The sequence below is a fragment of the Urocitellus parryii genome, chromosome 2 (genome assembly GCF_045843805.1).
Source record: "Urocitellus parryii isolate mUroPar1 chromosome 2, mUroPar1.hap1, whole genome shotgun sequence".
Lineage (NCBI taxonomy): Eukaryota > Metazoa > Chordata > Mammalia > Rodentia > Sciuridae > Urocitellus > Urocitellus parryii.
This window is the reverse complement of record NC_135532.1, coordinates 26,757,142-26,782,413: the sequence shown is the minus strand read 5'-3', so window position 1 is coordinate 26,782,413 and position 25,272 is coordinate 26,757,142. Positions and strand designations below refer to the sequence as shown.

The 25,272-nt window shown below is 38.2% G+C and overlaps 1 protein-coding gene across 1 annotated transcript in view; it reads right to left on the bottom strand.

Annotated features, from left to right (window-relative positions):
- B3glct (beta 3-glucosyltransferase) overlaps window positions 1–25,272 on the bottom strand; it is a 109,177-nt gene that overhangs the window by 16,642 nt on the left and 67,263 nt on the right. Inside the window, exons 9-13 of the mRNA XM_026388380.2 lie at window positions 20,800–20,919; window positions 18,676–18,745; window positions 7,682–7,795; window positions 6,513–6,612; window positions 83–202 (exon numbers count right to left, since the gene is read on the bottom strand). Coding sequence (XP_026244165.2) covers window positions 83–202; window positions 6,513–6,612; window positions 7,682–7,795; window positions 18,676–18,745; window positions 20,800–20,919 — 524 coding nt within the window. The remainder of the gene's footprint in view (window positions 1–82; window positions 203–6,512; window positions 6,613–7,681; window positions 7,796–18,675; window positions 18,746–20,799; window positions 20,920–25,272) is intronic.

Genomic DNA, 25,272 nt, shown 5'->3' with positions numbered 1-25,272 from the left:
TATCGTGCTGGGGTCCTGGACCCAAATCCCCCACAGACACTGAGAGTTCTCTGTATTTGTAAAAAGCCATGCTTACACTTACCCTCCTCCTCCTGTGACATAGCTGTAGCCATCAGTGCCCAGGCCATATCCGTAGCGCTCTCCCAGGACTATGGGTTTACTGGAGTCGTAGCAGCTAAGCAAGTGCCGGAGCCTGGAGATGCTGAGATACCAAAGGGAACATAAGTAATAATTATTTAATTCATGTGTAGTCTCAAAATAAATATTTCATAGTTCTTACATCTCCCTCTTTTTGTTACATAGCTCTATATAAGGAAAATGCTGGGATGAAATTCAAGTGATTTATGGAATAAATGGATTTACTAAAGACCCCCCTCCCAAAAAAAAAAAGAAATGTATGAACACTGTACATTACCGGAAGCAAAAGAGAAACTGAGAAACCAGATGCTCACTACCCAGTTTGAAGCAGCCTCTGCCAGGACCTGGTTGCCTCATTTGGGGGAGTAGGTGGCGGGTCAGTGGCCTGAGGTGGCCAGTGTGCTATAAACCTCACTTCCACCCGTCCTACCTGCAGGTGAGTATGGACTAATCCTCACACCTTTTCAGGTGGACTTGGTTGTTTCTATTTTTTAAATCCTTAAATGTTCCAAAAAGAACTGTGAGGTGTAAATGTGTTCAGGGACATGTAGCTGGAAGATAAGGAAAGAATTGGGACAGTGAGTATGACACACACCCACCAATACTCAGTAAGACCACCCCAGGGCATGAACTTTTGGTCTCTGTGCATCCCTTTAAATGCCCTTTGCCCCCATCAGTCTTTGTTATGTGTCTAAACAGCTCACAAAGGGCAGTGAGAATATCCATGAGCTGGACAGAACAATGCCTGCAACTATAGCTACTTTGAGGATGAAATAAAAAGATTTCCCAGAAAAATAAAAACTAGAAATCATTTTTTAATGTAGTGGCAAAGGTTGGTGAGAAAAGGCAAGTTTTCTCTTCTAAGAACTTCCATCACTTAGAGATGCCTTATAAAGTCTTCCTACTGTTGCATCTGGAGATTTTGAGGTCCCACATCACCAGGTCATAGCATTCCTTAAGATATTAATTACTAATCCTTAAAAACAAAGTTTCCATGGTCAATAACTTTGCAAAAATTTCTAATGGGCCAAACTTTGGCATGTGTCTCAGCCTGTGATTCATAAGCATCATGAATCTCCAAGAGGTGGGTTGATATGAGGCGTTTCTCTAAATCTCTAACCGTGAAAGCTTTTCCCACAAGCAGTGTTAACTTGAGCACACCAGTTTTCTAAAGACTAATTTCTCTTCTCTGTAAGGGGATGGGGTAGTGATAATGAGGTAGAATAAAAAGATAGAAAGGAGACAAAAGGAAGACGAGGATACTGTAATTTTAATACTCCCCTAGCCAATTGTTCTCCAGGCCTGTCACTCCTGACCTTAAAGTTACTGAAAATTCACCCACTTATGAACACTGCCCTGTGCACTATTAATGAGCCCACTCATCCATGTATTTTTAGACTAGATTGAGCAAGGGGAGAGAGGAAACCTATATATTGGATACTTTCCCCACACTAACTATTGATCAAATAATGAAGAAGATACAACCAAGGATCGCACAAAGTTTCCTTTGAAGAGAAAAGCCAGAGACCCCAAAAGGCTGCTTTTCACTCTTCAGACAGCCTGCACTCTCTTTGAATGTGTACTCCTTGCTTTCCCAGTAAATCTCTGTTGATGCCTCTATCTGACACATCTTAAAATTCCTTTCTGAGTCATTTGTCAAGGACCCCATCATCTGGAGTTGAGGTCTCCCTTTGCTGATATCTATCTCCTTGGACCCCCTTCAGTAACTAGTGGAGAGGTACAAAAGAGGTCCCTTTTCCATCCATACTCATGGCATCCTACAGAAATGCCCCAGCTGATAAAGTTGAAGGTGAAAGCAAAGAAAATATTGAACGTGTATATATATTTAAAAAAACCTCCTGCAAGTGCTGGTGCTCAAAGGGTCTATAAGTCTGCAGACCAGGTTTACATTCTGTCTGAAGGTCAAGGCTTCTGAAAATGTTGGCAGTTTCTGAGTGACCAGAGAACACCATCTCTGGACACTATGCTATATTCAATATACATGTTAAACATGCTAAACACCTAATTTGAAATCAGTCTTCAAGTCATCTGATAAATAGCTCCACAGAGAAAGGCAAATAAGTATGCTGATACTATTCAGTGACGGAAAATATACTCATAAATATCTGTAAGGAAATTGTAGCCTTTTGTTTGAAAAAAGGTTCTGCAAAAACCCAGAGCTTTCTAGGGCAAATTTATGTCTACTTCTGGACCTGAAAAAAAGAAAAAGAGCTTTGTGATATTTCTCTTTTTCCTGCATATTGTGAAACTGTCGATTTAAACCGAAACCTTCAATTTCTTCAATTGTAAGGTTAAAATAATGGGAATTTAACATCTCTGGGTTTCTTTTCTTTATAACACTATTTCCATATTCACAATATTACTTTAAAGCCGAAGGATCACAAATGGAGTCTGATAATTATCACATACTTCATATTCGCTAAAAAGTGGAAATGTGGATAAAGCAGATAGATCTCCAATTCTATCTATGGAGATTTGGCTACTGATCCAGGAAAAGAACTTCATTTAACAATCTGTTCCCATTTCAGGCAATTTTGAGGCACAGAAATGAAGAAAAACAGCATGGAGACGCTCGACAGCAAGTGTGATCAGAGTTACACTGATGCTTCTTAGTAGCGTAGACAGATTTTAACTGTTAAATATTGATCTTTAAAATAAAGAGGATGTTCCAACCTGACCTATTATGGTTTTTATTTTTGAACTTTTTCCTTGGGAATAATTTCAAGATTACAGAAAAGTTACAAGACTGGGACAAAGAATTCCTATATCCCTTACCCAGACTTAACCAGTGCTTAACACTTACCCTATCGGTTTTATCATTCTATGGATTCTGCAGGTGTATACCCTCCCACAACACATACATGTTGATTATATGTACATGCATATTTCCCTCTTCTGAAATATTAGAAAGCAAGTTGTATATATCATGGTCCTTTCCTCCAATATGCATCCATGCATATTTCCTAAGAATGGTAAAAGCAAGCAACTTCAGGAAAATTAACATAGGTACAATGAGTTATTGAAAGAGTTAAACTTCCACCTGCTCTATGTCCCAGATGGTCCACTCCTATGCATTTTAGCTGAAAAGAAGGCGGGTGTCTATATGGACTTGTACAGAAATACAGACAGAAGCCTTAGTTATAATGACTCAAAACTGAACCACTGACACAGTGCTTCTACTAAGCCAATCACTAGTCTAATTTTACAATTAACTCAGTAATGTCATGTATAGCATCAGAATGAAGGCCAGGATCCCTTATTGTATGTATTAATCATTTCACTTTAATCTTCTTTAATCTAGAACCAGCTCCATAGCTATGCTTTATCTTTTGAAACATTGGTAGTTTTCAATGCTGCAAGCCCCTCACCTTTCCTCAAACAGAACCATTTGCATGTTGGGCTTGTCGGATGTTTCGCAGCCCAGTCACGGTATAACATGAGTGACTCTGTGTGTGTGTGGCACAGATGTGTCCATCTGCCCATCCTTGGTAAGACTTACTTGATCATCCAAGTAAGGCACTGTCTGGTTGCCCCACGGGACAGTATCTATATTTCCCCTGCCATTACTAGGCATCTCTGTGTAGAAACTTTAACATAGACAAATATCCCAGTCCTCATCAAAACGGGCTCTAGTTTTGCATTAGCGATTCTTGCCTGAATCAAACTTCACTATGATGGTTACTAAGTGATGACTTTTCCAACACCAACCCTCCCTGCACCTTTATCGACCAGAACTCACTGTCATCCTGCGAGCAAGAGCCCACCTTCTCTCCATTTATGTACATGTGTATGTATGTATTATAAGGATGGACTCATGATTTTTAATTCTAATGGCTCATAATTCATTACTGTCTTCAATTACACTGATGCTTTACATGTCCCAGATTTAGCCAATGGAACCCATTCAAGCTGCCTCTGTGTCCTCATAACATGTTCTTTTCTTCCTCGTCCTCTTTGCCACTCTGCCCCCAACTTCTTTCTCCTAGCACCTCCTGGCTTTCTAATATAAAAAGATGTCCTGGAATGAATTTTGTGCCTGCCTTGCCTTGGCCCTGGCATTTGCCATCTCTCCGAGAAGCCAGCCCTGATTCCTTTGAGTGAGGAAAGCCGTACTACTAACTCTAGGCAATAGTGTCTCAATACTCTGGAGTATCTTTGCTTCTAGCCTCTTGCAGAAGAAAAAGCCAGGAAACAGATATGTGAACACACACACACACACAAAATTCAGAAATCGTGAGTTCTTACCAAAATTATAAATTCTTTCAATTTCAGGCCCTTCCCACAAAGCTTTCCCTTGACCTCCTCTGTTCTTTATTCATATTCTCTTCCATACTCAGAAAACTGGCTCCCCACAATATCAACATCTATTCAAGTCTATAATATACCTAAAATAATTTCAGAATTGCTTTGCCCACACCACTTCCAAAATCAGACCCATACTAAAACATCAGGATTTGTTTGTAGTTCCTCCCTTCTTCTCACTCTTGACTGAAGGTATATATTTAAATACTATCTTCAAAAATTACTTGCATTCGTTATATTTTTTTCATTCTTAGCGTGATTATATTTTCACATGAAGTACAGTTGGGTCCAGTTTGTTTTCATTTTCGCCCCATCCTCGTTGATTTTTTTTTTCTATCTAAGTTAACTAATTTCTAAATGTGTAACATATTAGAATGCTTCCCTGAAGTCAACACTAAATTGTCCTATGATCCAGGAATGCCACTTCTCATTATACACCCCAAAGAATTGAGACCAGGGTCTTGAAGAGCCACCTACACACTCAAATTCATAGCAGCATTATTCCCAAAAGCTCAACTGTGCAAGTAACCTGAGCGTCCATCAGCAGATGGATAGAGAAGCAGAACATGATACATCCATTCAATGAAATATCATTCAGCCTTAAAAAGGGAAAAAAATTGAACAATGTGCTCCAACACAGATGAGCTTTGATGATATTACACTAAGTGAAATAAACAACTCGAAAAAAGACAAACACCTAGGATTCTAATAATTCTTATTAAAATTTCATTGTAATTTGTTTACTTTGGACTGTTTTATAATTTAGCTATAATTGCTGATATGAATTTGCCTTCTATTTCTTTCTTGAGTGTATTAAATTCTAGTTTCCTCTCTTCTCTGTTTTGTCCTTTTTTAAAAAAATTTTGCATTCATGGCATTTTTTCATGTCTCCAAATACGTGTTGATCTTCCACAAGTCAAAGCTCCGTGTTTCTATGACAACAGAAAGACTACCTCTGTGCTGTTGTTTTCCATGGAGAAGAGGGGTTGGCCCTGAATCCTGCAGATTACTCAGTCTCAGGACTAAGGACAATAATGATTGTTACCAAGGATGATATCAGAGTTTTGAAAGGAACAGTAACAAGGTTCAAATTGATCATATGGCAACATTTCCAGTGGAGTGGTAAAGACCGGGGACCTAAGTGACGCGGCTATGGGTACAATAACTGCTATCTGAGATGTTATTGAAGAGGACATCCCTCCTGCAGTGTTAGAGGCACTACTGCTCTGCTTTGGGGCTTGGGTTCACTGAGCTTCTTGGATTTGTGGGTTTATGATTTTCATCAAATTTGGGAAATATTTCCTTAAATATAAGTTGTTTCCCTTTTTTCGGGGGACTCCAAATGCCTTTGAAACTGTCTCACTGATGCTCTGTGCATTTTCTAAATTTATATTTTACTTTTGTGTTTCATTCATTTTGGGTACTTCTTACTGCAATGCTTCTAAGTTCACCATTTTCTTCTGTACTGTTTTGAATTTCACCACTGTCCTCCACAATGCCTAATTTGCTGTTAATCCAATCCAGTGGGTTTTTGCACACCAGATCATGTAATTTTCAGCTGTAGAAGGTGAAAGACTAGAAGATTATTTCAGACTTATTTATACCTACATCTCTCTTCTTTCTTTTTCAGATTTGCTAAGTGGGACTAGAGTGGTGTTTGGTCTAGGGTTAACTAGTCCTTGCTATTGAAGCTAGACTCTCCTGTGTACTCTACCCAATACTCTGCCAATCGTGGACTTTCCAGTGTGGCTGGTGGCAACGGGCCCCAAGCCCAGCCCCTTTGGGCATCTACCACAACTCCCTCCTCCCTCTAATTACTCTGAAAGCTTCCTTAGACCATCTTCAGTGCTCTCTCCTCTCTGATGCTCTGTCCTAAAAACTCTAACAACTTTGTCTCCTGAGTCTCTCAGCCCCATCTCTTCAACCAAGAGTCTGTAGGTTCCTGCTGCCCTCTCATTAAGTAGTGGCTTGGAACACTCCAAAGGCACCACAGCTTTCAAATATGGATATATGTAGAATTTAAAGCACTTGGGATGAGAACAACTCCTTACCTAATTAATGTATCATCATCCACAATGAGGAGCCATGGTATTTTGTTCCGATTGTGATTCAGAAATCTTTCTAAAATGGCAAATGTTTTTCCACAATGACCTGGGAAAGGTAAGAAGAAAATTTACGATGCATTATTTTCTCTAACCTAGGTAAATTCATCTTTTAAAAGTTTTTAGTTTGAAACTCTCATAAGTAATTACAAGCTTGGATGTTACCATGGATCTTAAAAATTGGACATTTTCCTAGAAAGCAGCATTCTCTAATTTTCACAGACATAGAGAACAAGGAAAAACTTCAGAGGCCACGAAGTCTAAGCCATTCATTTCACACATGAGAAAATGAAAATGGAAAGTGGGAGAGCTTAGGGGAATTACATGAGGTCACACAGATAATTTGCAGTAGAAAATTAGTACCTTCAGTCCAGACAAATAAGAAAGTTTTCAATCTCACAGCAATTACAGGCTGCAATTTTTTTGTTTTATTCATAAAAGGAGGTGGGGGACCAAAATAATATGGATGGGGGAAATACTAGATTAACAGTCAGATGGACTAAAAGCATCTTATAATGAGGTGGCCAAATGTCTACTTTCCTTTTTTAAAAAAATAAGAATTTTTTAACTAGAAAACCTGCCATCTGAAGAGAAAAGCCGGTATATTTCCAACGCTTTGCTAATCAAAATACTAAAAAATAACATAGAGCTTACTCTACAGCTAACAGTGCAGAACAGGGACAGGAGCTACTCAGAGAGGCACACGAGATGTGAACTGGACCATCGGCTTAAAAAGATGGAGGCTGTCTGTGGGAAGATGACAAGTTAACTTTGCACGTCCCATATGTCCGGGCTGCACTGTGGCAGAATGAAAGACCTAGTGCTCAGCTCTATTGGAACGGACGTGCACTGGATCACAGCAATGGAACAGACCCAAAATAGACTGCAAGGTCCTTGTCTGTACTACAGAATCTTTAATTTGAGGAACCAGACTGCATCTGTGGGTATAGATGTTGGCTGTTAGAATAAGAAGAAAAAAAAAAAAAGAAAGAAAAGAAAAAACAAACTGACAAGAAGTAAAAATTTCAGTACTTAAAAATATCTTATCTTTATCCTTATTTGCTATATTTCAGAATAAGGATTTGATTTAAGGGGAAGAGTAAGAAGGAAGCTCTCACCTCTCTCTGTATTGGGAATTCCCAAATCCACGGTGGGGATGGAACTTTCCGCATAGTCACTGTAGTACTCGATGAGGCTCGCCTGTCCCTCCCAAGTCAGCTTTATGATGGGTACTGAAAAAAACAGAGGTGACAGTCACTGGCACAGTAATAATGGGAAGCTTGAAAACTCAAAATGGCAGCAGGATCACCTGCGTAGGACAAAGGTGACTTCCTCCTCTACAGGTGTCCCAGGGCCCTGAGAAGTCTCAGCACTGTTCACTGCTAACTGCACACAACCAAAACCCTCTTCTTAGAGCATTTTCAACGTCCCCTAGAACCAAGCAGTTCTCATTTCCTGTGATAAATGCACTTACTTCCCTACAATGACCAATTTTCTAGTCTAATACTACTCTTGTGTTTCAGAGAATTTTAACTAATGTCTCTCTTTTCCCAATAGCTTAGTCTACCTACAAATGGATTTTTTAAATGTGTTGTGGGCAGGTAGGAAAGAGAAATGCTTTTAAGGACTGGAATATTCACTGTGGTTCTGGTTGAGATGCAAATTCGACCCTCTTACAATGGAGCATGGGAGGACCCCGTCAAGCCGTGCATGTCCCCACGCAAGACACCACCAGGATCCCTCAACCCCAGAGAAAGCACGGCCTTGCCTCTGAGAAGCTGTGTGTGGTGACTTATATTAGTGTCACACTTTTGAAAAACATGAGAGAAATAAAATTGAGAGTCACTGAAGACTTTAAAATTCTTGTTGACAACAAATTGTTTTTCTATACCACAATAAATACAAACAATGGAGAACTTTCCTGGATTTTTGTATTTTAGGTTTAGATGCTCAATGGTAGTGGTCTGCATATCTTATGTGTAAACTGATCCCAAGTTTGCATTAATTCACCTGGCTGACTATCCAAGTAATTATTCTCTTAAAAAAAATTTTTTTAAACAACAGCAAAAGAAGTAGAAGGCAAGAAATAATTAAAATCAGAGCTGAAATTAATGAAATTGAAACAAAAGAAACAATTGAAAAAATCGACAAAACTAAAAGTTGGTTTTTTGAAAAAATAAATAAAATTGACAGACCCTTAGCCATGCTAACGAAGAGAAGAAGAGAGAGAACCCAAATTACTAGCATACGGGATGAAAAAGGCAATATCACAACAGACACTTCAGAAATACAGATGATAATCAGAAATTATTTTGAATCCTTATACTCCAATAAAATAGAAGATAGTGAAGGCATAGATAAATTCCTTAAGTCTTATGATCTGCCCAGATTGAGTCAGGAGGATATAGACAACCTAAACAGACCAATAACAATAGAGGAAATAGAAGAAACCATCAAAAGATTACCAACTAAGAAAAGCCCAGGACCGGATGGGTATACAGCAGAGTTTTACAAAACATTTAAAGAGGAACTAACACCAATACTTTTCAAGCTATTTCAAGAAATAAAAAAAGAGGGAGAACTTCCAAATTCATTCTACGAGGCCAACATCACCCTGATTCCGAAACCAGACAAAGACACTTCAAAGAAAGAAAACTACAGACCAATATCTCTAATGAACCTTGACGCAAAAATCCTCAACAAAATTCTGGCGAATCGGATTCAAATACATATCAAAAAAATTATACACCATGATCAAGTAGGATTCATCCCTGGGAGGCAAGGCTGGTTCAATATACGGAAATCAATAAATGTTATTCACCACATCAATAGACTTAAAAATAAGAACCATATGATCATCTCGATAGATGCAGAAAAAGCATTAGACAAAGTACAGCATCCCTTTATGTTCAAAACTCTAGAAAAATTAGGGATAACTGGATCATACCTCAACATTGTAAAAGCCATCTATGATAAGCCACAGGCCAGCATCACTCTGAATGGAGAAAAATTGAAGGCATTCCCACTAAGATCGGGTACAAGACAGGGATGCCCTCTCTCACCACTTCTGTTCAACATAGTCCTCGAAACACTGGCCAGAGCAATTAGACAGATGAAAGAAATTAAAGGCATAAAAATAGGAAAAGAAGAACTTAAATTATCACTGTTTGCAGATGATATGATTCTATACCTAGCAGACCCAAAAGGGTCTACAAAGAAGCTATTAGAGCTAATAAATGAATTCAGCAAAGTGGCAGGATATAAGATCAACACGCATAAATCAAAGGCATTCCTGTATATCAGCGACAAATCCTCTGAAAGGGAAATGAGGACAACTACTCCATTCACAATATCCCCCCAAAAAATAAAATACTTGGGAATCAACCTAACAAAAGAGGTGAAAGATTTATACAATGAAAATTACAGAACCCTAAAGAAAGATATAGAAGAAGACCTTAGAAGATGGAAAAATATACCCTGCTCATGGATAGGCAGAACTAACATCATCAAAATGGCAATATTACCAAAAGTTCTCTATAAGTTCAATGCAATACCAATCAAAATCCCAACAGCATTTCTTGCAGAAATAGAAAAGAGAATCATGAAATTCATATGGAATAATAAAAGACCCAGAATAGCAAAAACAATGCTAAGCAGGAAGTGTGAATCAGGCGGTATAGCGATACCAGACTTCAAACTATACTACAGAGCAATAGTAACAAAAACAGCATGGTACTGGTACCAAAACAGGCGGGTGGACCAATGGTACAGAATAGAGGATACAGTAACCAATCCACAAAACTACAACTATCTTATATTTGATAAAGGGGCTAAAAGCATGCAATGGAGGAAGGATAGCATCTTCAACAAATGGTGCTGGGAAAACTGGAAATCCATTTGCATCAAAATGAATCTGAATCCCTATCTCTCGCCATCCACAAAAGTTAACTCAAAATGGATCAAGGAGCTTGATATTAAATCAGAGACACGGCATCTGATAGAAGAAAAAGTTGGTTATGATCTACATACTGTGGGATCAGGCTCCAAATTCCTCAATAGGACACCCATAGCGCAAGAGTTAACAACTAGAATCAACAAATGGGACTTACTCAAACTAAAAAGTTTTTTCTCAGCAAAAGAAACAATAAGAGAGATAAACAGGGAGCCTACATCCTGGGAACAAATCTTTACTCCACACACTTCAGATAGAGCCCTAATAACCAGAATATACAAAGAACTCAAAAAATTAGACAATAAGATAACAAATAACCCAATCAATAAATGGGCCAAGGACCTGAACAGACACTTCTCAGAGGAGGACATACAATCAATCAATAAGTACATGAAAAAATGCTCACCATCACTAGCAGTCAGAGAAATGCAAATCAAAACTACCCTAAGATACCATCTCACTCCAGTAAGATTGGCAGCCATTAGGAAGTCAGACAACAATAAGTGCTGGAGAGGATGCGGGGAAAAGGGCACTCTTGTTCATTGCTGGTGGGACTGCAAATTGGTGCAGCCAATTTGGAAAGCAGTATGGAGATTTCTTGGAAAGCTGGGAATGGAACCACCATTTGACCCAGCTATTCCCCTTCTCGGTCTATTCCCAAAAGACCTAAAAAGAGCATGCTACAGGGACACTGCTACATCGATGTTCATAGCAGCACAATTCACCATAGCAAGATTGTGGAATCAGCCTAGATGCCCTTCAATAGATGAGTGGATAAAGAAAAATGTGGCATTTATACACAATGGAGTATTATTCTGCATTAAAAAATGACAAAATCATAGAATTTGGAGGGAAATGGATGGCATTAGAGCAGATTATGCTAAGTGAAGCCAGTCAATCTTTAAAAAACAAATACCAAATGACTCCTTTGATATAAGGGGAGTAAACAAGGACAGGGTAGGGACAAAGAGCTTGAGAAGAAGATGTACATTAAACAGGGAAGAGAGGTGGGTGGGAAAGGGAGTGAGAAGGGAAATCGCATGGAAATGGAAGGCGATCCTCAGGGTTATACAAAATGACATATAAGAGGAAAGGAGGGGTAAGACAAGATAATACAAATGGAAGAAATGATTTACAGTAGAAGGGGTAGAGAGAGAAAAGGGGAGGGGAGGGGAGGGGAGGGGAGGGGGGATAGTAGAGAATAGGACAGACAGCAGAATACATCAGACACTAGAAAGGCAATATGTCAATCAATGGAAGGGTAACTGATGTGATACAGCAATCTGTATACGGGGTAAAATTGGGAGTTCATAACCCACCTGAATCAAACTGTGAAATATGATGTATTAAGAACTATGTAATGTTTTGAACGACCAACAATAAATTAAAAAAAATACATAAAAAAAAAATTTTTTTTAATTACTATCTGAGCATCTCTGAACCTTGAGAAAGGGGTTTCTGCTGTTGTTTCTGTTGGTACTGGGATTGAACCCAGGCACACTTAACCACTGAGCCACATCCCTGGTCCTTTCCTTTTTTTTTTTTTTTTTTTTTTTTTGAGATAGGGTCTCACTAAGTTGCTGAGGCTGGCCTCAAACTTGCAATCCTCCTGCCTCAGCTTCTGAGCTGCTGGGATTACATGTGTCTGCCACCAAATCCAGCTCTGTTGTTGTTTTAACAGATTTTAGACCATGTTAATTTAAGATCTTTAACTAATGAAGCAAATCTTCACTTGCTTTTTTTTTTTGGTACCAGGGATTGAACTCAGGAGCACTCGACCACTGAGCCACATCCCACATCCCTAGCCCCCCACTTTTTTATTTTTGTATTTTATTTAGAGACAAAGTCTCACTGAGTTGCTTAGCTCCTCTCTTTTTGCTGAGGCTGGCTTTGAACTCATGATCCTCCTGTCTCAGCCTCCCAAGCCACTGGGATTACAGGTGTGGCTTGTGCACATCCAGCTTCACTTCCTTTTTTGAGACTTTATCAGATCTTACCTCTCTTCCCTTTTCCCAACCCAAATTAAAGCCCATTATATGCAAAAACTCTCAGTGCAATGTAAAATTCAAATGTTTAGTTATGGAAATCAGCAAATGTAGAACCCAGCTCAGACAACATTTATATACAAAATATAAAAGTGTGTTCTTTTAAAATCCACTATCCACCAACTTTTATGAAAGAAAAATGATTATGAATTCTGAATATTTATAAAATAATCGCCAAATTATCCACTAAATATTTTTAAACATTAAAGTGTAACTGTTTTGCAACTATAGAAAGGCACATAGTTGTAAAGATTTTTCGCTGCCAAAATGGTCAAAGATGTCATAAATAATAGAGAAAGATGCTGGAGGACAAAAAAAAAAAAATTTAAACACCTTACACTTCTACTTCCCAAATTCTAGCACAACAAAAATCTTAACCCAGGCAAGCCCCAGTTTGCTTTGCATATAATAAGTAAGAGGGCTTACCCGAGAAAGGCACCCTGCAGTTTGCCTTCACTAAAATTTCATTCTCTTGGGTAAAATGCCTATTGCGTAACCAGGAAGAAGCTGTGAGGTAAGGTCAAGAACTTTCCTCAGACCCCAGCATGGGCCTAGCAGGCAGTGCAAATTCTGCTTTCAATTTCCTCAGACTTTAGCCTCCAGTCTTTTTTTACTCTAAGAGCTTTATTAAACAGCACAGGTATTTATTCTCAATTACTTGATTTAAGTGAAATTGAAATAAAAATCAAGTGTGACTTAGCTCTCTGCTCTACCTAACTACTTCTGCTCTACTAACTACCTGACTATGAAATTTGTGTCCCTGTGTACTTTTGGTTTTAGTTTGAAATAGAAATTTCATAATGGTAAGGGCTACTGTGTGTCTGTGACTTATTCCCCAATGCCTGACACAGTGCCTAGGACATAGTAGTTGCTCAATAAACAGTTGAAGGAGGTCTGAATTTTGTAGGTATAGGTGTCTCTATAAAAGGCCTAAGACTGTTTTTTAGAAACTAGTTAAAAAAGGATGATTTTATGCATAATGACAATACATCCTATGATACAAGGATGGTACCATCATTATCAATCATTAAAAAACAGGCCAAACATTCTAATGTTGTAATATACTATGATTCTATAATGCCAAAGCATTAAACAATTTGTTCTGTCGATGCCCTCATCAATATATTTCCTCTGTTTTTATCATAGATTCTAGCCATAAAGAATTTGAAACTAAGTTAAGTCTTCTATAATAACAAATTACAGCTTTATTTCCTACTTTGATTCTAAATAAACTTTTAGAATACTGGCCTATTTTATTAGAACTGTTTGAATTCTAAAATGAATTTATCCTACTATTACAAAATATCATACATTCTACCAAGGCACTGCACTCCTAAAAATATTAAATTAAAAAAAAAATTTTAAAACACACAAAAAAAGAACCCTTCAAGATAACTACATATCTTGCTTGCAAGAAAGAAAACCATACTTTCTACCACATAACAAAATAGTAATGAATGCCTCTTTCAAAAAAGTTTGCCACAGGATAACTTAGCATAGGGGCAAAGTAAAAATTCTGCTATTAAAAACAAATCCTAGCTGCACAGATGGCATAAATCTTCCAAGCAGAAGATGTGTCTCGCTATGAGGTACAGAAACACATGTTTCTACCCCTGGAGAATTCACTTGCAAAACTGTATCATATTATGAATGAAAATGAATTTGATCCTTGAATGTTTTATAAATGTTCAATCAATCGACTGTGAATGGCTATTTTGATTTAGAGGAATCTGCTACTTTTGATTGGTAAATGAACCTTGTGTCCCTGTGTATGATTCAGTGACCGCAAATGAAACCCTGGCTGTGCTTCCCAGGAGAGAGAGGGACACACAGGAGTGTGCTCTAATTCCTCATTTTAACACTGAGGCATACTTAAGACTGGGAATCCGCCCTCCTGGCTGGTTGAAAACAACATTTTTAGGCAATTTGGATCATCAGCTATTCAACTTCGGGGCAAGAACACAGCCAGCCTTCGCCTGACTCTCCTGCCGCTCTTCAACAGCTCATTCCATCCCATCCCCTCTTCTGACCCCAGCAGGGCCTTCCATCTGGCTGCATTTCAGTGCAAGCCTCACCTTTCACATAAGCATATTGTGCCTGGTACCTGCAGCTTCTTTCATCAAAGAAAACGCCAGCTACCCAACATTCCCCTTAATAAATTAGTTCCAACAGGCCTCTTTTAGACAAGATCACAGCAGTAAAGATAGCAAATGGGTTTTGTATTTTCTTTAAATCTGAAAGGAATAAGGTGTATATTTTTAAGAGTTCAGGAAGCTGTGATAAGGAACTAAAGGCCGAGCAAATAGCAATTTAACTTCTTTAATTAGAGCAAAACTGCAGGAGGGGAGAGGTTCACGATCCATCAGTTGATGAGCAAAATTGGTGTCCGCCATGAGGTAGGTGAGACTCATGCACCCCAGAGCAGAAGGTGTCAGGAACGTGCTTGAGGTTCTCAGACGGCTCATGTCACCATGCAGTGAAAAACACAGACCCCACAGGAAGTAATCCAGCTGCATATTAAAACTCCAGAAATCTTTTCTTGCTTACATATAATGTTGCCCGCTATACCCAATTCATCAGCATACGTAACACTTTGAAAGTTCTTTAAAATCCTGCTAAATGTTTGCCTCTCTGAGAGAGTTCGATTTCAACAGGGTCAACATGAATTACTTTCTGGAACCAAAATATTAAATGCATTTTTTTTCTGTGTTCTAAGATTATTCTATTTCATTTATATCAGAATCCGGACAAATGCCATAACATAGATGTTTCATGGTTAGGCAAAAAACAAAAACAATGTGTAAAATATTTTTTTAAAAACTTGGAACTTGCTTATATTATCAATTTGTCCATGAGAGTATTAAAAAAAAAAAAAAGAATCCAACATGTATTTTTCCTTGCTTGTCCATTCCCCATCCTCATCCAGGGAGGTAATCAATGCTAATGAAAGAAAAGGGAGTGCTCATCAATCACAGTATAGCCCACTCTCAATTTTTCAAAGATAAATAGAGTTTCTTTTCTATTTTATTCCCCCTCTGGTGCCATTTGGCCTGATGTTCTTTCAAGCATTTCTACCAGAGTGCACAGAGAATAGGAAAAAGCTAAAAATATCCTAAACCATGTATTGGGCTTGATGTTAGCAGTAACGTGCTTGGAAGAGGGCAGCCTAAATTCCCAGCCCTAGGTGTACTGCAGACCTCTCGGGTTTCAATTCCTTGCCCCTGAAAATGAAAGGCCTGAACTTTCTTAGCTTCCTGCAAACTCCAAACTGACCTTGAACCCCGAAGGGCATCAACATGAATATTAAAGACAACTTATCAAGGTGAGCTTGTCCTACATCCAAGGAGATTACAGCATAGTTGTGCTCTGGTAGAAAGAACACAGGGATTCAGGAGCCAGGAAATCCGAGTCCTGTCCCCCTACGCAATGGGCTTCGAGGATTTGACCACTTGTAGATCATTCCATGTTCAGCTTTCTCTACAATATCCAATGATAATTCCCAACCATTATCACATCTTGAGGAATTGTCCACATGAAATTAGAAGATCGAATATATAAGAAAAAACACAACCGAAGACATAAACAGGTTCAGCAGTTTGAAGCCATTACCTCAGCATTGGCCTTGTCACTGATACGATGACTGGATGGTTCATTCTTCGGGCCAATGAGTGGTTACTTAGACTCTAACCCACTGGTGAGGCAGGCTTCATTTCCACAGAGCAAAATGGAGACCAAAGATCCTTATGCTGCACCTTAGGCTACCTTTTCAAATACATGCACCTAAGTTGACAGATGTCTGGTGAGAGAAACCCAACTACAAAAGCCTCATAAGTGGGACATGGTGGTGCATTCCTATAATCCTGGCAATTGGGGGAGGTTGAAGCAGGAGGATCACAAGTTCAAAACCAGCCTCAGCAACTTACTGAGGCCCTAAGCAACTTAGTAAGACCCTGACTCAAAATTAAAAAGAAAAGAAAAGAAAGGCTGGGTACGTAGCTCAGAGGTTAAGTGCCCCTGGGTTCAATTCCTGGTACAAAAAAAAAAGAAAAAAGCTAAATGTATCTGGGAGGTTTGTTTCTAATGTTTCTAAAAGGTTTTTAAGATGTTGTAATTTTTAAAGATCTTTGACTCAAAATTCAAATATAAAATTCAGGAGAATTTTAATATAAAAAATATAAAAATAAAAATAATATAAAAAAATAATATTAAAAAATTCAAATATAAAAATACAACAGAGAGGGTCCCTAATCAACAGTCTTTTCATGGGAAAAAAATTAAAACATAATGTTAAAATTAGAAAATGCAAAAGACTGCCGAATTTTCAATATCAGAAAAGTGCTGCTTGAAGTGAGGTGTAAAAAGAGAGAAATTATGTCTATTTATATTTAGGATGGGTTTAAAAAAAAAACAAAACATTAGCACCATAACTAGCACGATTCTGTAATGACACCAAGAGAGAATCAAAACAACCTTCATTTGCATGCCAGATACCTGAAAAGATTATCTCAACTTTATATAAACAAAGGAATCAGAAAACGAAATTACTCAAAATTACTAAATAAAAATTAACAAACTTTTCTCCCATTTCTGTAGAACAGGAAAAATACAACAGAGAGAGTCCCTAATTTCACTGCTTCACTGTAACCTGAAAAAAATGTGTTTCAAAGGAGAATACTACCCCCGCCCCAACCCCTCAACACCAGCATTCTTAACATCTCTATTACAAAAATAGTCACTATTCCAGAGCAGCTTCAAGATCAATGACATCAATTCAACTATTTCTGCTTACTACAAAATAAAACAAAAAAGAATAGTTCACTTCCCAATCACCTTTTTGAAAAGATACTTATTCACAAGACAACCCACAAAGAGCCCTTCTGAACTATGAAAAAAGCATTTTAAAAGAAAATAAATTTAGATTAGAAGTATAATAAACAAAAATCTTATTTTAATGCTATAGTCACTCTTAATATTTTAAGAATATTTTAGAATTAAGAACTAATATTTAAGAATGACTATTTTAGAACTTCTTGCATAATGAATGCATAAATTTAGTCAGATTTAATAGGATCTGAAATTTGACATGACTGTTTTTGGCAAATATGAAGGTTTTTAAGATATTTTAAGAGATTTGCTGATTGTAAGATTTTAATTTATCTTGATGTCTTAGGCAATACTATAATCCCAAGTTATTATATTCCTTTGTTTGGAAAACATCTTACCCTTTAAAATATAATTTGTATGCATAATGTTATCACAGAAAATATGTAAGTGAATTTCCCCCACTGCTGCATCCCATGAACATGACAGCTGGTTTAGAAGCCTCTCCTACATAAATATCACACCCTGGGTGAAATCGACAGTCTTTTCATGGGAAAAAAAATTAAAATATATGTTAAAATTAGAAAATGCAAAAGACTGCCTAATTTTCAATATCAGAAAAGTGCTGCTTGAAGTGAGGTGTAAAAAGAGAGAAATTATGTCTATTTATATTTAGGACGGGTTTTAAAAAAAAACATTAGCACCATAACTAGCGCAATTCTGTAATGACACCAAGAGAGAATCAAAACAACCTTCATTTGCATGCCAGGATTTCCTTAAGGGCCCCTGTTCCAAAAGTAGCTGTTTCCTTTTTCTCCAATAAATCTACTCATGAGCAAATATATACCTTTATTAAAAAGTGCCAACATGTGCATTTGGAATAAGTATTTTTTAAAGGCAGAGCCTTAAAGAAGATATTCTTGTTGGTTCTGTTATTTGAGATCCCCTCTCTCTGATATTCTTCATGTAGTTCAGAGAATGGACACAGTAGGACAAAATGGACATACAAAGTGCACACATTGTCTCCAAGATTGCCACAGCTGAGCTTTTCCATTCTAATTAAAATATTGCTCTAAACGGTATTTAGAAGGGCACTGGCCACTCGTGTTTAAATACAGAGTTGTCCTTCCTAATTGAGCTCAGTGATTGTAGGGGTAGGATGAAGAATGCTGATTAGGTAACTGCTATCATTTCAGCATCCTGCGCCTTTCTTGAATTTATACCCGGTTTGTACTTTATTTCAAAGGCAGTTTGGATTTAAAAATTCAATAAAAATGAATAACCCAAAACATACTTCTTTCACCATGAAATTGCTTGCATGTTTTTACTGCAACAAAAATATCCTCCTTCTTCACAGGTTGTCCCTAAAAAAAAAAAAGAAAAAGAATACATATGAGTCAGCGTTACCTTAATCATGCCCACATTAGATCTCACAAGTGCTAGAGCTCAAGGTAACCAATATCAGGAATGTCAAGCCTATATTGAAGGTAAAGTTTTAGGGACACACACACACACACACCTACAAAAAAAAAAAAATTCCAAAACTGTCATCCAGCTGACAGCATAATCTCTGGACCTAGGTCACAGCTGGAGCATTTATAGACTGTGTGCCATGTTTAAGACTCTTAAGCTCTCTGAACTTCTGTCTGTTCATTTAGAAAAGAGAAATAATAAGCCCTTATGGCTGTCATTGATACTGTAATAATTAAGCACATAGCAGGTGATTAATAAATGTTACTTGTGTTTCCTTTTCTTTCCCCAGCTGGTGAAGATTTTGACAAAAGGAGAAAGAAGACAGATGATTTAGTACAAAACCAGTGATGACTCTGTTTTCTGGGCCTGGCCTTAGTTTGATGTTGAAAGTTATTTTTACGACCTTTTTACTGGCTTCCCAGGTCTGAGCCAAGGATGTTCTGCCCTCTGCCAAAGATGGATCACTTCAAACGTAGGGAGGATCATGCAGAAGAAAGGGGCACACAGGGGGATCTGTCAACACACAGCACACAGCACACCTTCTGCTTCCTGGGGGCAGGTGTTCTGACCCCTTTGTTCCTGTCTTAGGCCTGTAATAACATTCAGACACACTTCCTCAATCATTTGGGGCTGATTTATAGTGACACCTAACCCCAACCCTGACATGTCACTCAGAGCACCAGTATCATTAAAGAGCAAGCAGGCATTATGTTTAGAAAGACTGGCTTTTAAACAGGATGAATTTGAATTTGAACTCCCCCCTCCCCGAATTAAGAACAATTTCCTCAATCCAAGAATGGAAACTAAATGACGGCAAACCCCCCTACACACACACACACACACACACACACATACACACACACACACTCACTCTCTCTCTCTCTCTCTCTCTCAAGTGCCAAGGGAGTTGAGAGTGAGATCACCCTGCAGGAGCACTGGGCAAGTGAATCCCCACGGCTACTTTTCTTGCCCTTTGTCACACTTCACTGTCTCCTCTCCTTTGGAAGCTCTGTGTACCTTCAGAGATTTTGAAGATGGAACTTTTATTTTTTCTTCTTTTTGTACCAGGGATTTAACCCAGGGTGCTTTACCATGGACCACTGAGCTACATCCCCAGCCCTTTTTAAATTTTGAGACAGGGTCTCACTGAATTGCAGAGGCTGGCCTCAAACTTATAATCCTCCTGGCTCAGCTCCCAAATTGCTGGGATTATAGGCGTGGGCCACTACACCCAGCTGAAGATGGAACTTTGAAAACAGTAAGTTTCTTCTATCTTCCCTTAAAGGTAGTGTTGAATAAAACCTATTTTCCTATCAGTTTCACTCTTAGAATGTTTCTGGAACAGTGAGATTGTAGCCCAGCCTAACCTTTCCCCCAGCCCCTCCCTGGGTAGTTCTGGTACCATCCAGTAAACAGTTTCCTCCTCAGGGACTGTAAACAGTGCGGATTCCCTCCACGGTTGCACTGTGCTGTGTCTGTGTACCTTTTAAGATGCCACACACCCGCTTCTGGGTGACTGAGCTAAGAGCAACATACACCATTTGAGTGTTTTGAGTATATTTTCCCTCATGAGAAAAAAACTGTTAACAGTCTAGTGAGTTTTGGGGTCCTCAGGCTCCTCCTGGGGACTGGGCCACAGATCTGACAAGAGAAGTTCTGGATAGTCTCAGGTGAGGTCAAGAGCAGGGTTACCTGCTGAGAGAGGAAAGGGGATGGGCTTGTGGGCAAGGCCTACGTACCCAAGAAAATGTTTGAAACTGCCTTTCCAGAGCATGGAATAAAAATGCCTGGCCCTGGGCAAGGTTGATATATACATACACACACACACACACACACACACACACACACACACACACACATTAGTATTTAAAGTATACTAGGACAATGTTATATACAGCATGTATTTTCCTTTGATCTGCAAGGAAGTCTTTCTTCTATTACTTACACAAAGCGGTAGAAAAGAACGGAATTGGGTAGCACAGTGGGAATCCACACGGTCTGTACAAAACTCAGGCACAGGGGTTAGGGGAGGTCCTCCGCCTTTGTCCCAGATGTAGAGGGCAATCTGTGGGAGACAGGAGATCAGCGGTGAGGAAGGAACTCAGCCAACGCCACAAGTGTAAGAAGGTACAAAATATCTCAAGGGTCAGTGTAACACGCCTTCTCAGAAGAGCGTTAGATTGAAATGGATCAAGGTGTCAATATTCAATGGGATTTTTTTTAACTTAAACAAAATGGGAAAGCCATGAGTCAATATTCAGCCCTCCAAATAAAAAAAAAGAAAAATCAAAGTTGTCAATAAGCAATTAGAGGGAAGGAACACATTCCAGAATGTCACAGAGACAAAGGTAAGGTCGTGGTATCATGGCTCTGGTTTCCTTCAACCTACTGTTTACCTACACGGAGCAGCCAACTTGTGGAGAACAAATCAAAATGTTGGCTAAATGCCTTTAAAGTCATCTGAAGTGTACTGCTAAATGGTCCCAAGAGTATGGAGCCTCCGAGGACAAACTATGGTAGTAAGAACCCAGGGGAAAAGCACCCAGGGTGGCTTTGCCCATTTAGTGTCAACTGACTTTTGAAAACTTTTGGAAATGCTGAGTTTCTGATGCAGGGAAGAGCGTGAGGCCTAGGACTGCCCAGGTAGGATGGGGCTAGGTCCAAACGGCCACCCAGAGCTGGGGCCTGGAAGCCAGGCAGAGGTGAAAAGTCATCTCCAACTCTCTTTGGGAATTGTGTAACCAAAAGGCAGGCCTCCATGATTTGTGCACCTGGAAAGGTCTAAATACATGTGAAATGGAGCCAAGTAGTCCCAAGTCAGTAAAAGGTGCTATCAGCAAGCAGAAGCTCATGTCAATCCTTGTGCTGAGAAACGACCTTAATACAGGCCTCAGAGGACCCCTACCACAAAGTTCCAGAAAAACAAGAGGAAAATCACAATAAGTAAAAAGAGCCCACAGACAAAATTAGGTCACATCCAAAACTTCAGATATTAAAATTATTAACTACAAATTATAAAAGTACTATATTTAATAAATTTTTATTTTAAAAAATTTAAAACATGAGCAACTTGTTTAAAAAGAGTATACAGAGCACGAAAACAAATTTGAAAAATAACTGAATAGAGATTCTGGAAATAAAAACAATAATTAAAATGAAAAATTTAATGGTTAGGATAAATGGCATTTTACATACAGCTGAATAAAAAATTAGAGAACTAAAGAATAAACTGTTCAAATAATCTAAAAAGATAGTATAATAAGAAATTGAGATGAAATATGTAAAAGAGAAGTTCATAACTCTAGGCTCCATCTAAAGTTCCAGGAGAATGGAACAAAGAGAATAGGAATGAGAAGATAGTTCACAAGACAATGGCTGGGAATTTTCAAAAGATGCTTAACAATCCTATTATAGAGAGGTCTAATGAATCCTAAACAGGAAAGGGTCCCAGCCACACATGTCATAGTGAATCTACAGAACAGAAATCCAAGAATCTTAAAAGCAAACAGAAAATAACATATTATATACAAAGGAACCACATTAGTCTAAGGACTGATTTCTTATCACTTCAGCAACAGAAGCCAGAATACAATGGAATTACATCATTAAGATGAGAGAAAAATGACTGACAACCTAGGATTGTACACATGATGTAAGTGTATCTCATGAATGAAGTTAAAAATGAATACTAAAAAAAAAAAAAAAAAAAGAATTAACAGGATTACCACCTCACTAAAAGAGTTATATGTGTTTCAGGAAGAATAAAGGTGCCCCCAGTTAGGAGGTCTACAAAGCAAGATGGGATGGTACCAAAGGTGGCAAACACACAATGATGGTAACACAAAGGTTAACTGCATGAAGAAATGACCACAGCCAAGGTTCAGGGTAAAAAGGGAGAAGGCACAGAGATACTGGATAATAATAGCATATAAACAGTGCCACAATTTGAGTTAAATTACTGTCAAGCCCTTCAGTTCTCTGAATACTAATTAGCCATTATTAGGTTAGGAAAGCATGTTAAAACATTTTAACCTTTAAAGTATAGAAGACAGAGGGATTGAATTTCCTAAATAATAAAGCAGAAAAAATAGGGAGCAATAAGAAAGATAAAAAAGAAGTTTTTAACAAGAAAAATAGAGAGAAATGGAGGAGAGATAAAGTGATGGAAATCAATTCAAATATTATTAGTAATGAAAATCAATGTAAGTATAAATTTGCTATGTGGCATAAAGATGATCAAACCAGGAAGAGGGGAAAAAAGCATGTCCTCTTTAAAAGCATGTCCTTATCCTAAAGAAAAGTACAAAACAAAGTTGAAAGAAAAAACTTGAAAAATGATTATGAAACAAAAGAAAGCTAGTGTACAAGTATCATGTCGACAAATATGCATTATGACAAAGAGCATCACTAAAGATGATAAATTCACTAAGAAGATACAACAATTCTAAAATAGCATGCACCAAATAACATATCCTCAAAGTACAAAGAGCAAGAGCCTGCAGTTCCACAAGGACACACAGTCAAATTCACCATTATTATGGAAGAGCACCACACTGCTCCCCTAGTAAATGATAAATCAAGCAGACAAAACAAATGAAATGAAGCAACAAAGGAAGAGGAAGTAAAATATCTTAAAGGAACAATTAATACCTTCTTTGATCAGACTGATGGAGAATTATACACCAAATTAGAAAATATGCATCTTTTTCTCTGTTTATAAAAATCGAACATGAACTAGGCCATAAAGTAAACCTAAAATTTTTTCAAATGACTGTGATATAGACTGCAATGATACTAAACTTAGACATCAGTAACAACACACACAAATATGGGTCACAATGAAAAATATATTTTTTTAAAGTGGGTCACAGTAAAAAAAAAAAAATGTTTATAAGCCTCTGCCTTAGAGAAACCTGCAGATGATCTTTATGGCACATGTCAAAAATATTCATAGGAACAATGATCCTAAGAGCAAAAAGCCAGGAGCCACTCAGAAGCCCACTAACAGGAGGAAGAACAAATTAATTGTGGTAAGGCCATAGAAGAGAGCCACAGTGTGTGAAGTAAGCTCATTAGAGCTGCAGAATCAACATGGATCCGTCTCAAATTAGAACAATATTCCTGGTGCATTTCTGTTTATATAAAGTCCAAAAGGATGCAAAACTATGCAAAATGTCATAAAGCATGAAGAAAAGTAAGGGAGAGAGAAAATTCAAGAGTGTTCACTCTGGGTTTTAATTTTTAAGAATGACCCACTTAAATTTTTTTTTCATTATGACCAAATATACCTGTGTGTGTTATTACTGTGCTCTTGTTACCAATGTCTAACTTAGTATTATTTTAGTCTATAAGACAGTCATAGGAAATCTTTTTAGGCACACTTTATGGCCTAGTTCATGCTTAACTTTTGGAAGTGGAGAAATGGTCTGTATTCTCTAATTTGGGACATAATATTATCTATTTCCAAAGGGGACTACAACTGGGAGAAGTGAACAGGTAGCCTCAGGGCAAGTGATGTCATTTTTCTCTGATAAACCAGGTATGCTTCACAGGTATTTAAAACTACCCTTCGATGTTTAGATATCTACTCAAGCTTGGATATCTGTTCCAGGACTTACTTCTCATTAAACATATCGAGACAGACCTGGTTTTTAAGTCATTCTTTCCTTTCTGTAGAAGAGAAAAATGACTTTTTTTAAAAAAAGTATATTTCTCTCAACTAAGCCATTTCATTGTCTAGAAACACCCAAGATGTTAAAGGGTCATGGATGTGCCTTTCTTTTTTCATATATATATATATGAAAAAAAAATATATATATATATATATGCTGTGATGGACACAATATCTTTATTTTATTTATTTTTATGTGGTGCTGAGGATCAAACCCAGGGGCTCACACATGCGGGGCGAGTGCTCTACCACTGAGCCGAAGCCCCAGCTCACGGGGGTGGTGCCTTTTCACCCCTGGATGGCTGCCAGTACTGCTGGCCTGAAAAGCACATCCAGATTTACCTCCATGGTTCAGGTCTGTTTCAGGCCCATGGAAGAAATGTCAAAAGGGACATTCTTATAGGTGTCCAAGGTGCTTCCACGACAACTCATCACAGATATCCACTAAAGGCCAAGGGAACAATAGGTGCTGTTGCCCAGCATGGCACACTACAGCTGCCTGCTTAGGACTAGTTGGCTCAAATCTGTTCCAGACAGCAAAATAGACACACAACAAAGGCACACGTCTTAGTCCATTAGGGCTGGTACCATAGACTGGCTAATAAGCAACAGAAATTAATGTCTCACAGCTTTGGAGGCTGGGAAGTTCAAGATCAGTGTCCAATAAAAGCCTGCTTCCTGGTTCATGGATGGCCCCTTTCTTGTCTTCATATGGTAGAAGGAGTGAGTAGGCTCTCTGGGGTCTCT